This window comes from Argopecten irradians, chromosome 12 (assembly GCF_041381155.1).
Source record: "Argopecten irradians isolate NY chromosome 12, Ai_NY, whole genome shotgun sequence".
In the NCBI taxonomy this organism is placed as follows: Eukaryota; Metazoa; Mollusca; class Bivalvia; order Pectinida; family Pectinidae; genus Argopecten; species Argopecten irradians.
Window position 1 is genome coordinate 6,507,865 of NC_091145.1, and position 15,113 is coordinate 6,522,977.

Sequence of the window (15,113 nt, forward strand, 5' to 3'; positions counted from 1 at the left end):
CTAAATTAGATTGTGTGTGTTACCACATTTATGTGCAAGATATCCTCCTCATAATTTTGTAAATGCTTGACTGAGTTAGATCTAAGATGTCACCACATTATTTCTCAAAATGCGACATTTAAGATGTTCTTGCAATTATTTTAAGAAATATAACATTGAAGATGTAAAACATGATATTCATGATGTCCTCCACATGATTTTTATAAATTTGACATCCATGATGTCCTCCACATGATTTTGTAAAATTTGACATCCAAGATGTCTTCCCCATATGGATACAAGATGTCGTTCTTGATCCTGGCTGGCTTATTTACCTTTACTCTGGCAGCAGAAACTGTGACACTTAGAGAATGATGCAACTTTGTATCAACAAATGTAAGCCTGGAAGTGTTCCAAATGACAGGCAATTGGCAGGTTTTTTAGCACTGGCTATGTGAGTGCAGATTATATTGGCCAAACTCTATATCATATGTCGTTATTGGCTAACATACATGTGATGTGTGCAGTATTGTTGCACAAAATTAGCGCCAATTTAGTTAATTAATGAAATATTAAATTTGTTGACAGTTCTCTGTCTGTTTTATTTGTTTATGCTATATTTGCATTAGTCACAGTGTATCAGTACTGGTACTATGGATTATTCTGGTGCTTACCTGGCATGTGTCATACACTTATTGAATTTTTAGAGGACTCATGGCATTTCGTGAAATAGTTTCCGTGAACAATATTGGATCTAGTCTTTTTGACAAAATCGATGGAAATGACCTTGAAATATGCAGTGTTTATAGATTGATTACTATTTGACAAATTCAATTATTCACAAACAGTACTGGTAAACTTTTACCCCTGAATACACATTTGAACTATTCCATTTCAAAATCCGGAATGGTCCATTATGGATTTTTAGGGGTGAATTAGTTCATTTGCAAAACAGGCTATTAAGGTGTACTTTGTACTTTCACAGATTCTAAAAACAACTGTAGTAATTAAGTTTTACATTGTATGATGATTTATATGCTAATGGAACCGTTCTTTGGTTGTTTCAGGTGATGTGTAATTGCAAGAAGATGCTGAAGTTTACAAAAAGATTCATCACTGCATATCAGAATATCATATAATTATAACCAATCGTGACCCCAAGTTTAAATGACCTTGGACACTTAATACATTCAAATATTGTATTCTGTGGAATATTTGGATTCATATCTTTATTCCTGTAGTTTCTTTCACGGTGTTAGTGCAATGATGACAGACAAATATTCTTAGGAGCTTTAATTTAATTAACAGTGCTAATAATTAGTGCGACACCAATATCAATCATTCGGGATTTATTGATTCTAGTGTAAAGGTAAGTGATCTTCATTTAAATATTTTTTTATTAGTCTCATATATATTCCTGTAATTGTACACCCCTGTAACTACTTTTGAACTCATCTGATTCTATAGGAGGGGCAGTTCATTATGAAAATTCAGGGGTGAAAGACTTTATTGATATAATATACAAAATACAGCAGATATGTTATTTTGGTAAGATGTTAAAATACATCTACAGATGAGTGGTATATGAGAATTGTAAACATAGTTCAATAGTCCTTTGTTTTAGCTTATTACCAGCTGCAGGTTGATATATATATATATAGTATACATTTCACTTACTGTGATGGCCAGAAGGTAACATTGCATTACAGCTTATGTCACTTCTGCTAAAATTTACATAATTTAAAGTATGCATTTTACAAGCAGGGAATATTGCATAAATCGATCTATAAACAGTTAGCATACATTTCATGGTTGAATGACTCGTGATGTGATGAGTACAGCTGATTGCAACTGTTTACCGACATGTAAATTTTTCAGCATCAGAGTTCACAAACAAATTGTTTATATATTGATCCAACAATGTTGTTTTTATCAGGTCACGGTCGGATAACAAATGTAATTAATTGTCAATGACAAAAGATTTTTTAAAGGTGTGTCATTCAAAAGTGAAAATTTTCTGTTAAAGGCAGATAGTTGCTGTAGACAGGTTTTATTGTTATCTGGGAGATATATCTAGATGGTCTGTCTAGAAAGGTGGTCCCAATAGACAGGTTTTATTGTTGAATGGGAGATACAGCTGGATGGTCTCTCTAGAAAGGTGGTCACTATAGACAGGTTTTATTGTTGTCTGGGAGATACAGCTGGATGGTCTCTCTAGAAAGGTGGTCACTATAGACAGGTTTTATTGTTATCTGGGAGATACATCTAAATGGTCTCTCTAGAAAGGTGGTCTTTGTAGGCAGGTTTTAATGAATGTTGGCTGAATGGTCTCTCTGGAAAGGTGGTCTTAGTTGACAGGTTTTCTGTTGGCTGGGATATACAGCTAGATGGTTTCTATAGAAATTTGGTCTTAGTAAACAGGTTTTATTGTTGAATGGGAGATACAGCTTGATGGTTTCTCTAGAAAGGTGGTCACAATAGACAGGTTTTACTGTTTGGCAGGGAGATACAGCTTGATGGTCTCTCTAGAAAGGAGGTCACTATAGACAAGTTTTCTGTTGGCTAGGAGATACAGCTGGATGGTCTGTCTGTATTAAAGGTTGTCTAAGTAGACAGATTTTCTGTTGGCTGGCCTTGGAGATACAGCTGGTTGGTCTCTCTAGAAAGGTGGTCTCTATCTACAAGTTTTAAAGAATGCTGGCTGGCAGATAAATACAAATAGACTCTCTATGAAGGTGGTCACAATAGACAGGTGTTTACTGTGAGGGAGGGATTTGTCTTTCTCTAATAGACAAGTATTGTTGTAAGGCTGTCATAGTAAGACGGGTGCTGTTTTAGAGAGGGCTTTCCTCTAGACAGATTTTCTGTAGGGATTGGAGGTAAAGGAAGAAAACTGGAGTACCTGGGGAAAAGCCACTGACCTACAGTCATTCTACATATATGTGAGTTTCAAAGTTAATATGCTTTCCAGAGGTGGAAAGCTAGTGGTATATATACAATATGGGTCTACACAAGTGAAGGCCTGTTTATATTATAGCATGTCAGATTTTTTAGCTATCCATGCAGTTCTCAAGCATCTTGTAGAAAATCAGATATCTCGGCCACACTACCTGTTCAAACTTTTTCTTCACAAAATTTTAATCTTAAAGCAATTGATTTCTGAGAGTCCTAAAATAACAAGATTTTGAAAGCTTTGGATAACATGGAAATGTTTTGATGAGATTGCTATTAAAAGGAATTATTAATATGAAAAGTTTTTATGGAATTTCAATAATTTTCTGAACCTGGAAACAATGACCTTTGAGATTGCTATTAAAAGGAAGTATGGACATGAAAGCATTTTTGCAGCTTTAAAATATCTTGAGGAATAAGCAATTAGTTTGTCAGCAGGTAACTGCGAACAGGTAGAAGATGTAATCACCAGTCGCATAAAAATTTCATATGGAGATTGTATCTTTTAGCAACATTAAGATTTTGTAGTTAATAGCAATTTATTATTAAAACTTGTGTTATTCCCATTAGTTGATGATGTTTAAGATTATATGTCCAGTTTAATCACAGAGACGGAATTTTATGTAAGGAGTTTTAATCTTACACAGAATAGTAATATAAAATGCCTCAAGTGTATCAAACTTAATCATACACACATCCCCCACCCCCCTTACAACATGGTGTTGAGGGGGTAGGGGTTGTTACTGGTTTCAGATTATTTGTTTCTGCCGAAACAACCTCCATCTTTTTCAGAGTTATGGCCCTTTGTTACAAAACGATTAAATGACTACTCTCAATTAATGGGAATATAATTCATGTACCACGGCATACCCAATAACAATTGTGCGGAACGAGTATCTCCATTGGTGATGGAACGTAAATCTTTGTGCTCTTCCCACTGAAATGACGTTAGCCTGGGATATCATCTTTTGACGTCATTCCATCACCAATAGAAACATTAGTCCCGCACAAAGGTTATCGGGTAACACATGGTACATGAATTAGTCCCATTACTACAGAGACTTCAGCAAAACTTGGCGGCACAAATTCTTATACATTGAAGACTTAGAATTTATATTGGAACAGGGTAATCTTAAATCATTATTATTTTTGTAGGGGTGGATACGGAAGGGTTTGGGGCAGGGGTTCTAGCTCAGTTTATTATTTGACTTGAAGACAGGCATATTATTGGACATCAGGCTCAAGATTTGATATCTGAAATTTCCGCCAGCATACATTCTTCTTAGGCAAAAAATTGAATTGGTGATTGGGTGGTGTAGTGTTCAAGCCACTAGCCTTTCACCTAGCCGGCCGGGGTTCAATCCCCGGCACAGACGTGAAAAGGTCAGGGGTCACCAACCTGATCACGTGGGTTTCCTCTGTGCACTCCAGTTTCCTCCCACACTAAGACCCCTCGCGTGCTTACATTCGGGCCATCGAAAGTGATTTTTTGCATAAGTTGCATAACTGGTTTCGCAATCAATGTAAAATAAATAAAGTTTATATAAAGGACTGAGTTTAAAGTTTAAATGACAGTTACCTGTATTTAAAGGCACAAATATAAAATATGGTAAAATTTTAGAAAATTTATTGTCAATAATTAATGGACCAATAAATACACCTGATAATTATTAGGCATATGCTGGGATAGCAAGGTTACCAAATATGATAAAATGACTTGCTTCATTCAAGGTCAAAGGGGTCAAATATGACTAATTTTGGTACCCAAGGTATTTTATAATTACCAAAAGGTGTTGAGTCTTGAATCTGTAGTAAGCTCCAACATCATCAGGTAGCAGTGAGCTATTCCGGGGAAAGGGGGGAAGGGAAGGGGGAGGGGGTTGAGGGAACTGCATATTGCATGTTTATGAAAGTCAGGACTCAGAGGGTTAGAAAGGTTTTTCTGCTGACATGTGAATTGTCTTGGTCCTGTGTGTATAGTTGTAGAAGCTTAAGATAGCTATCACAGCTGAGACAGCCAGCATGCCCTCCATGATATCTACACAGACCTTGTATTGTGAATGGTTTCCCAGCATGTTTCTTCAGACATTTGGCTAACACACAACTTGGCACTGGCTCCACTATAAAGAGATTCCTGAACCCTTCTACATATTTTGTAAGATTGCTGAATAAAAAGCTTAAAAAAAGAGACATTATTGTGGTAGCTTGTATAGACCTTTGGTAATTTTCTTAGGGAGGTCCCAGCGGATCAGTTGTCTCCCTTAATAAGTTGTAACCTTCAGCCAAAATGATTTCTGGAAACTTGATCAGCTAGCCCAAATGTGAACTGTGAAGAAAATGATGGTTTACATATAGATTGCATAAATCTGCTATTTCTAAACAGGTTTGATGTATTACATTGTTAGATGATAGTAAGGGTCTTCTTCATTATAAATATACAGGTAAAAATCTGCTAGTGGTTTATAGGTATATAAATAATAAATGTATCCAGAATTAACAATGATTACACCTCTAGCTATATTGTTTCCTGCAACAAATTAAATGTTTACAATTGAAAATGTAAAATTACATGCAATTAAGACAAAAAATGTCTGGGATATTTCTCGGCCTATTAGATTGGAATATTTATTTACCTGTATTAGGAGAAAATTTATGGAAAATGATTTTAAGATAAACCCATCTTAATTATTCAGCTACTAAATTTGCATACTTATAACCTTAAATTTAGAGATACAAATTAATTAGGTAATTAAAACATTATTTAGAGAAACAATTAATAAAACAAATGATTACAATCAAACTTTGAACTTGTTTAACATGAATGTATATTTATGTATCTTTGTAATAATTTGTTTTTCATGTTGGTGATAATGTATAAGTATATTACATAATACCCACTTAAAGGTGTAAAACTTTTAGAGATGAAAAAATGATAAAAAAAATACCTCTGTAACAGAAGAATAGAGTGACACCAAAATTTCAATAGAAAATTAAGCTCACACAATTACCATTGTACATGGCAGTGTTTTGATAAGACAGAGTAATTATGTATAATTACACCTGTTTGACACCTGTTTACAGGTGAGTAGTAGATGTCCCTTTGATGTCATCTCTATAATTACACCTGTCTAATTATAATTAGCTTGGGTCATCTCAGTCATATATACCTCAAGTATAATTTTTTTACTCATTCACCAATGGAAAGTTTGTAGTGTATATTGTAGACACTTCTGCATTTTTAGTTTTTGTTTTATTGTACGTGATAACAACAATTGAACACAGGGACTTTCAATTTCTGACATTAAGAATAGGATAACTCTTTGTGATTTTAATGGATTAAAACATGTAAGTATAGACTTTTAATTTAAAACTTACATATTAAACCAGTATGATTAAGCCTTAAATTGCCAATTAATCATGTTAATTTTTTATGCAAATCTGTTATGTAAATCAATTAATTACAGATATTTTAGATTTATTTTTATGAAAGGATTTTTCAGTATACAGAACCCTTAGTTATTATCAGACAACTGTTGCCATTTTAACAAATTGCGTAAATTCATGAAGATACATCTATGAGTTATTCTTGATTTGTTTGGTTGGTGGTTTTCTCCAGGTGGTCCAGCTTTTCTTTACCTATTATATAAAGCAACACTTAATATTGAATGAACAAAGTTTATAAGTTTGAGGAAAGCCAGAGTACTGGGAGAAAAGTACTGATATGCAACAGCTATCAGAAAAAATTTGCCCACATCATGGGTTTCAAACCCAAAGATAAAGATCGAACTACATACATGCTGGCACACGCCTTAACCACTTAGCCACCTGCAGTAATACATATATGCATGGCTCCTTGAAGAAAGTATAATTTCAAAGCCTGTCCTCCTGATGGCTCTGATGCTGTGTGAAAGTTAAAATCTGTTTGCACAACTGCAGAATCCATCACACCTTAAGTTCAATTACTTGCTTCACTAATCTCCCTTCTCATGTTGTTGTGTAATTATAAATTGTGGCAAGTACTTAAAATCTCTGCAGTAACTTTACAGGAATCTTATAAACTCAGAAAATCCTGCCATGTTGGTCTCAGATGGGTTCCGCTAACTTTTTGGTAAAAGAGTTCAGTTTGAATTAAATCACTTGTAAGATGTTTTGCCAAGTGTTTTCACTTTACGGGTATATTTCCTCATTTTGGTGCAATTCCTACAACTTCAGTAGGGTAGGGTATCAATCTACAGGATGGCAATCGCTTTTATCTGACTATATTGCTTAATGCATCAATTTACCTTGGGTACTCATAGATGCCGTATTTAACTCAATAAGCGACTATGTCCCTATAAGCACCCCTTCCTCTTTTTGAGGCCTCATTTCAATTGCCCAGACACAAGACCAAAATATATGTTTGAAATAATTTCGTCTCATCAGCACATTTTCACTCTTCAATCTTTTAAACGTCCTATGCGCTTATTGGGTGAAATAAGGTACACATATAATTAGTTGGCACTTGATTAACACATTTGCCCATTGACACCATGGCAACTGGGATCTGATTCCTCATCACAGGTGAAGAGATATGGGGGAAGTGCATGACAGGGGTTTTAATGTCCTTAGATTTGGTTTTATATACCTTCTATCATTCAATCAACAATCTAAGGTCATTATTGGACAATATATAATTGCATGTTCACATTATGCTGTATATGATAAGTGCTTGTGTTTAAGGAAACTGTGGTATAGTCATGTCTCATTGTGATAGTGGGACTTGTGGTATGATCATGTATCATTGTGATAATGGGACTTGTGGTATGTCGTCTCATTGTGATAGCGGAACTTGTGTATGATATGTCTGCTCATTGTGATAGTGGGACATGTGGTATGTCATGTAATTGTGAAGTGTATGGTCACATTGTGATAGGGGGTGTATGGTCAGTCCATTGTGATAGTGGGACTGTGGTATGGTCATGTCACATTGTGATAGTGGGACGTGTATGGTAGTCATTGTGATATGACTGTCATGTCCATTGTGATAGTGGGACTTGTGGTATGGTCATGTCATCATTGTGATAGTGGGACTTGTGGTATGGTCATGTCTCATTGTGATAGTGGGGACTTGTGTACTTGGGTATGGTCATGTCTCATTGTGATAGTGGGACTTGTGGTATGGTCATGTCTCATTGTGAAGTGGGACTTGTGTAGGTACATGTGATAGTGGATTGTGGTATGGTCATGTCATCATTGTGATAGTGGGACTTGTGGTATGATCATGTGAACATTGTGATAGTGGGACTGTGGGTCACATTGTGATAGTGGACTTGTGGTATGTCATGTCTCATTGTGATAGTGGGACTGTGGTATGGTCATGTCTCATTGTGATAGTGGGACATGTGGTATGATCATGTCTCATTGTGATAATGGGACTGTTAGGTATGCATGTCACATGTGATAGTGGGACATGTGGTATGATCAAGTCTCATTGTGATAATGGGACTTGTGGTATGGTCATGTCTCATTGTGATAGTGGGACTTGTGGTATTGTCATGTCTCATTGTGATATGGGACTTGTGGTATGGTCATGTCTCATTGTGATAGTGGGATTTGTGGTATGGTCATGTCTCATTGTGATAGTGGGACTTGTGGTATGATCATGTATCATTGTGATAGGGGGACTTGTGGTATGGTCATGTCTCATTGTGATAGTGGGACTTGTGGTATGATCATGTATCATTGTGATAATGGGACTTGTGGTATGGTCATGTCTCATTGTGATAGTGGGACTTGTGGTATGATCATGTATCATTGTGATAATGGGACTTGTGGTATGGTCATGTCTCATTGTGATAATGGGACTTGTGGTATGATCATGTATCATTGTGATAATGGGACATTGTGGTATGGTCATGTCTCATTGTGATAATGGGACTTGTGGTAATGATCATGTCTCATTGTGATATGGGACTTGTGGTATGGTCATGTCTCATTGTGATAGTGGGACTTGTGGTATTTGTCATGTCATCTCATTGTGATAGTGGGACTTGTGGTATGGTCATGTCTCATTGTGATAGTGGGACTTGTGGTATGATCATGGCTCATTGTGATAGTGGGACTGTGTGTGATCATGCTATTGGATCATGTCACTTGTGTATGATCAGTGTGACATTCGATGGGGACTCGTGGTATGGTCATGTCTCATTGTGATAGTGGGACTTGTGGTATGATCATGTCTCATTGTGATAGTGGACTCATGTGGTATGATCATGCTCATTGTGATAGTGGGACTTGGTATGGTAATGTCATGTTCATTGTGATAGGGGACTTGTGGTATTGTCATGTCTCATTGTGATAGTGGGACTTGTGGTATGATCATGTCTCATTGTGATAGTGGATGTATGTCATGTTCATTGTGTGGACTTGTGGTATGGTAATGTCTCATTGTGATAGTGGGACTTGTGGTATGTCATGTTCATTGTGATATGGGACTTGTGGTATGTCATGTCTCATTGTGATAGTGGGACTTGTGGTATTGTCATGTCCATTGTGATAGGGGACATGTGATGGTATGTGTAATGTCTCATTGTGATAGTAGTGGGACTTGTGGTATGGTCATATGGTATGTTCATTGTGAGATTGGGTGGGATTGTGTATGGCATGTGATAGTGGGACTTGTGGTATGGTCATGTCACATTGTGATAGTGGGACTTGTGGTATGGTCATGTCTCATTGTGATAGTGGGACTTGTGGTATGGTCATGTCTCATTGTGATAGTGGGATTTGTGGTATGGTCATGTCTCATTGTGATAGTGGGACTTGTGGTATGGTCATGTCTCATTGTGATAGTGGGACTTGTGGTATGGTCATGTCTCATTGTGATAGTGGGACATGTGGTATGGTCATGTCTCATTGTGATAGTGGGACTTGTGGTATGGTCATGTCTCATTGTGATAGTGGGACTTGTGGTATGGTCATGTCTCATTGTGATAGTGGGACTTGTGGTATGGTCATGTCTCATTGTGATAGTGGGACTTGTGGTATGGTCATGTCTCATTGTGATAGCGGGGACTTGTGGTATGGTCATGTCTCATTGTGATAGCGGGACTTGTGGTATGGTCATGTCTCATTGTGATAGCGGGACTTGTGGTATGGTCATGTCTCATTGTGATAGCGGGACTTGTGGTATGGTCATGTCTCATTGTGATAGCGGGACTTGTGGTATGGTCATGTCTCATTGTGATAGCGGGACTTGTGCCCATTTTACAGTGTCATCACACTGAACCATACTGCCAAAGACACATCTAACAGCACACCCCACTCAGTCACATTTTAAACTGACAATGGCCAAACTATTAGACATCCACTGGAGAATAAATTATCAGGCTTAGATCGTACATTAATAACCAGGGGTTACAACATACAGCCTGGTTTTTTCCTTACTGAGGTGAACGATCAACACAAGGTCAAAAATGAATATGTTCATGGGGGACATTATGAAGTAGAAAATGATCACATTTAAGATGAAGAAAACACAAGAGATCCCCAAAGTACTTTCTAACCAGTGTGTCATTTGAAAATTGGCTATTTATATCATTGAAGGCAGTAATAATAGAAAATCGAATGAAATCTTTGTTTGGAAAAGAGGCAGCTTTAAATCAATATATTTTTGTGTACAATTAAATTTTGCGAGCATTAAAAATCTAGATTTATTAAAAATTGCTATAAAAATATTCAAATAAAAGTGCAACAGAGCATTTTCACTCAAAATCACGAAATTATATTGGCTTGAAAAAGCTGCAAAATCAGCAGCAATAAGCTGGTTTACATATACATGTAGTACGAAGCAATGATGGAAAAGTTATCAAACACGCAGGGATTGTCGACCGTCTGCCAAACACACTTGTCAGCTTCTGTAAACAATACGCATCATCGACTAAACATCCGCTGTCATTAATCGGTACACTTTCTTACCTCCAAACTCAAAAGACTTCTGCAGGTGTTACATGACTCCTTAATGTGCACTTTTGTTCCACTGTTCAAAGTATTTATGTCTAAATATAGGAACACACCTGTAGCTTTACTTGATTGATACCTTTCATGTCACCTTTCTTTGAAACTAATTTGGATACATGTAACTAAGCAACTACCAGGTGTATTCGTTCTTTAAAGCTCTCGTATTTAATCCAATAAATGTCTATGTCCCTATAAGCACCCCACACCGTTTTGAGGCCTCAATTTCAGTTACCTGAGCATAAATGAAGACCAAAACTGGATAGATTTGCAATAATTTTGTCTTATTAATCACCTTTCGATTTTTTCAATTTTTTTTAAACACCATGGGCGTTTATTGGATCTAATACGGTAATATATCGATATGACTCATAACTAAGCAACTCTACGGGGTATATTTTTTCTTTTTCATCTACTGTTTTCATTGTCTCTTGTACAGAACAAAAAAACTGGATTTTAAAATGATAGCTTATTTTAAAGATGCTCTACCTCTGACAAATGGTATTTTTTCACTATCAAAAACAGGAGCAGACAATTTTTGGTTACAAAAGTTACTTCCTTTGCACCATTACCACTATTGAAAAGTTTGAGCTTCTAATTTTACTTCAAGTTAAAAATATGACAAATAATTAATTGCATCCCGAAAAAATTCCTTTGCACTACATATATCCTATATAAATATGGAATGAAGTAATGATTGCGCATGCACCAAAGGCGTAATCAATAATGTTATGTTATTTTTAGTAATAATTAGGCATATATATACACTATTAATCACCAATTATTGTTCAAATGATGAATATCATTTATGCTCTGTCGGCGTTGGAGCATCTTTAAGGAGGAAAAATTGCAAAATATATGTGGTGAATTAAAAAAAAATGTTTTACTATAATGTGCAAGTACAAAATTACCTTCATATCAACTTTCATACACTTAAGATTTTATGATTTATCAAACATCTATTGAGAAATCGTTTAATTCAGATTTGTGACCCCAATCAAAACAGATCAGGGTGTATTATAATTTTGCCATATCCTCTGCATGGTTATGCAAATGTTTCACAATTTGTACAAGTAATGAGTCAATTTCAAACACTTAGATGACTAAGACTTCAATTTACTGGAAAAATGATGTAGATTGATGTAGAATGATGTAGAACACCTTTTAGCATTGATTTGCAGTGTTTTGAAAAAAAAATTAACTGACTCAGAATACATTAAGAAATCTGGCCAAGGGATGTTTTGCATCAATTAGCTAGAAAATTCTGTTTTAACTTTGTGTGGAAAGAACTTAAAGTTTCAACTGTGTCTGTAAAATAACAACTTGCTATATTACAGTTAAGTGTAAAGAACAAAAATTCTTTCCTATTTTGTAATGGCAGCATCACTTGAGAATTGGCTTCTTAATTGGCTTCTTGAATTCTGTTTTGCATTTTTCAGCACACTATTTCTTTGTTTGTTTTTCTCTTTTAAATTGTACCATTTCCGTTCATCCTTTAAAAGCTGTTACACTTTTATCACCTACACAAAATGTTAAGACACATGTCTTGTTTTATTTTCTTACTCCATCCAGTATGAACAGTTCTTCAAATAAAGTGGAAATAATTTTGAATTTAAATGTAGCTATAGGTATGAAATATTTCATGACATTTCTTCATGTTGTGCTGTGTTTGCTTAAGAGAAAATTCATCCATTTGAGAAAAAATCAGAACATTCCAGCTACTTTGTTGTGACAACTCACAGCAAAAAAAAAAAAAAAATTAAAAGAACCTCGAGAGTATCAGGTAAACATCAAACTCATCAATCAACCAATTACATGCTTTTACGAAGATCCATTAAACTATTAAACACGTTATTGAAATTCGTGCAATTCACATTGGAATACTGTAAACATGTGGATCTTCATTTGTATGCGGTAAAATCTTACAATAATGCAATGAAATGGAGCAGGAATGTTTATACAGCTGTGTAAAGTCAATTCTCATGTTCTACTTCTGTAAGTTCAGAGAGAAAACAGGTGGTGAATCTTCAAAAATACTTCTTTATATTCCAAGTCTGTTTTTAAGTGACAGTTTCAAATCTTGTCATTCATTTTAAAAGTTTGCCATATATTATGACCATGTACATATGTATATATATGATGGAATTGACACAAAAGGGACATCAGGATGTATAGAATGTCATGGGGCGCAATTTAAAATCTTTAGAAATTAGCAGTATTTTCATTGGCTTAGAATTGGTAAGATTTCATTGTCTCTGAATTAGTAATATTTTCATTGGTTAGAAATTTGTGAGATTTTCATTGGTAAGAAAATTGTGAGATTTTCATTGGTTAGAAATTAGTCTAGATTCTCAATGGCTCAGAATAAGTAAGATTTTACAATTTTGTACCCATGCAATATACTCATGCATTTATTTCATCGATAGGGAATTGGACTACTTATTTTGTGAAAGTATAATATGCAAATAAAAAGAGCGCCATTCTAATTAGATTAAGTGTTTATCACATGAGTACAATAAAAAGAGTTTGTATATTGTCAAAAAGGAAATAACATTTTTCTAAAGGTCTTTAATTAGAGTTTTAATATTTGGATATTGCCTTTGACAACTCAGGTAACATTGGATATAGAATTCACACAGGTGAGAGTGTAGAATGATGTTTCATTTTGATTATTTTACAATTTTTCGCGTATTTCACTTCCAAATTATTCTTATGATACCTCTGCTTCATCGAATATTCATTGTGATTATTTCATGCGATATAAAGAAATTTTACAATTTTTCGCATATTTCACTTCCAAATTATTCTTATGATACCTCTGCTTCATCGAATATTCATTGTGATTATTTCATGCGATATAACAAAATGTCAAAGTTTAAAGTGAGAAATTTGCTGACGCCTTCTGACACTTAACATTACTGCTGTCTTATATGTTGTAGTAAGGTGTATGACCGCAGAAGGACAAGACCTCTAACGAAAGCTACAATAGAATTCCAAAATGTCGAAGGTGGGCTTTATACGAGTGAAACTCTTAGAAGTGGAGAAGGGGGCCAAGATGGAGTCCAACGCAGGCGACCTCTTTGACCCTTACGTAGCCATCAACGTAAAGGAATCAGTAAACACACCAGGTTGGTAATTTTATCAAAAAGGTTATTTTTGTTGTGTAGAACTATCAAAATGCAGTTTAGACAGTATTTTTTCAAGAATGATATTTTCATTATTTCTTGCAACACAGAGACTGGGGCAGAGTGAATTTGACACAGGGCTGAGATCATTATACCGTATTCAGGGTAATAAGCGCCGGCCTCTCCTGTCCCTATAAGCCCCTCCCCCTCTTTGAGGATTCACTTATATAATTACCTTGAATTAAATACAGACTGAAACTAAGAAAGCTGTGTAGGTTTCTCAATTTGATTTCTTTTGACATTTGATTAATCTCTTGCTCTGTGCAATTATTTTGTGAAATTTGAGCCTCTTTCCAGGAGGGCTTGATTTTGCAAGAGTAAACATTTTGCATCAGTTTTTAGCTCACCTGGTCCAAAGGACCGAGGTGAGCTTATGGGATACTGCAGCGTCCGGCGTCCGGCGTCCGTCAACAATCGACTTCTTCTCCATAACCGCTGGTTGGATTTCAACAAAATTTGACTGGTAGCATCCTTATGGGCTACTAACTGGAAATTGTACAAATGATGGGGCTGACCCCCCGGGGGCCTGAGGGGCGGGGCCAAAAGGGGTCAATTTGGCTATTTCCATATAAACGACTTCTTCTCTGAAACCAAGCATGGGATAGCACCCATAATGCAATGGTAGCATCCTTATAGGGTGGGGATTCAAAATTGTACAAATGATGGGGCTGACCCCCCGGGGGCCTGAGGGGCGGGGTCAAATGGGGTCAATTTGGCTATTTCCATATAAACGACTTCTTCTCTGAAACTAAGCATGGTATAGCACTCATAATGCAATTGTAGTATCGTTATAGGGTGGGGATTCAAAATTGTACAAATGATGGGGCTGACCCCCCGGGGGCCTGAGGGGCGGGGCCAAAAGGGGTCAATTTGGCTATTTCCATATAAACGACTTCTTCTCTGAAACCAAGCATGGGATAGCACCCATAATGCAATGGTAGCATCCTTATAGGGTGGGGATTCAAAATTGTACAAATGATGGGGCTGACCCCCCGGGGGCCT

The 15,113-nt window shown here is 36.1% G+C and overlaps 2 protein-coding genes across 8 annotated transcripts in view; one reads left to right on the plus strand and one right to left on the minus strand.

Moving 5' to 3' along the window:
- Window positions 1–15,113, plus strand: part of LOC138335999 (protein kinase C delta type-like) — a 108,735-nt gene that overhangs the window by 67,080 nt on the left and 26,542 nt on the right. For all 7 annotated transcript variants that reach the window (XM_069285250.1, XM_069285249.1, XM_069285255.1 and 4 more), the window contains 2 exons: window positions 1,047–1,348; window positions 13,866–14,054. In XM_069285250.1, the coding sequence (XP_069141351.1) occupies window positions 13,925–14,054 (130 nt within the window). In that variant the 5' untranslated portion in view covers window positions 1,047–1,348; window positions 13,866–13,924. The remainder of the gene's footprint in view (window positions 1–1,046; window positions 1,349–13,865; window positions 14,055–15,113) is intronic.
- LOC138336611 (putative uncharacterized protein FLJ46204) lies at window positions 9,605–10,000 on the minus strand. The gene has a single exon (XM_069286131.1). The coding sequence runs from the start codon at window positions 9,998–10,000 to the stop codon at window positions 9,605–9,607; it is 396 nt and encodes a 131-aa protein (XP_069142232.1).

Bases quoted from the DNA above. Each gene is read 5' to 3' on its own strand.
- LOC138336611 (XM_069286131.1), bottom strand. From the start codon at position 10,000: ATGACCATACCACAAGTCCCCGCTATCACAATGAGACATGACCATACC.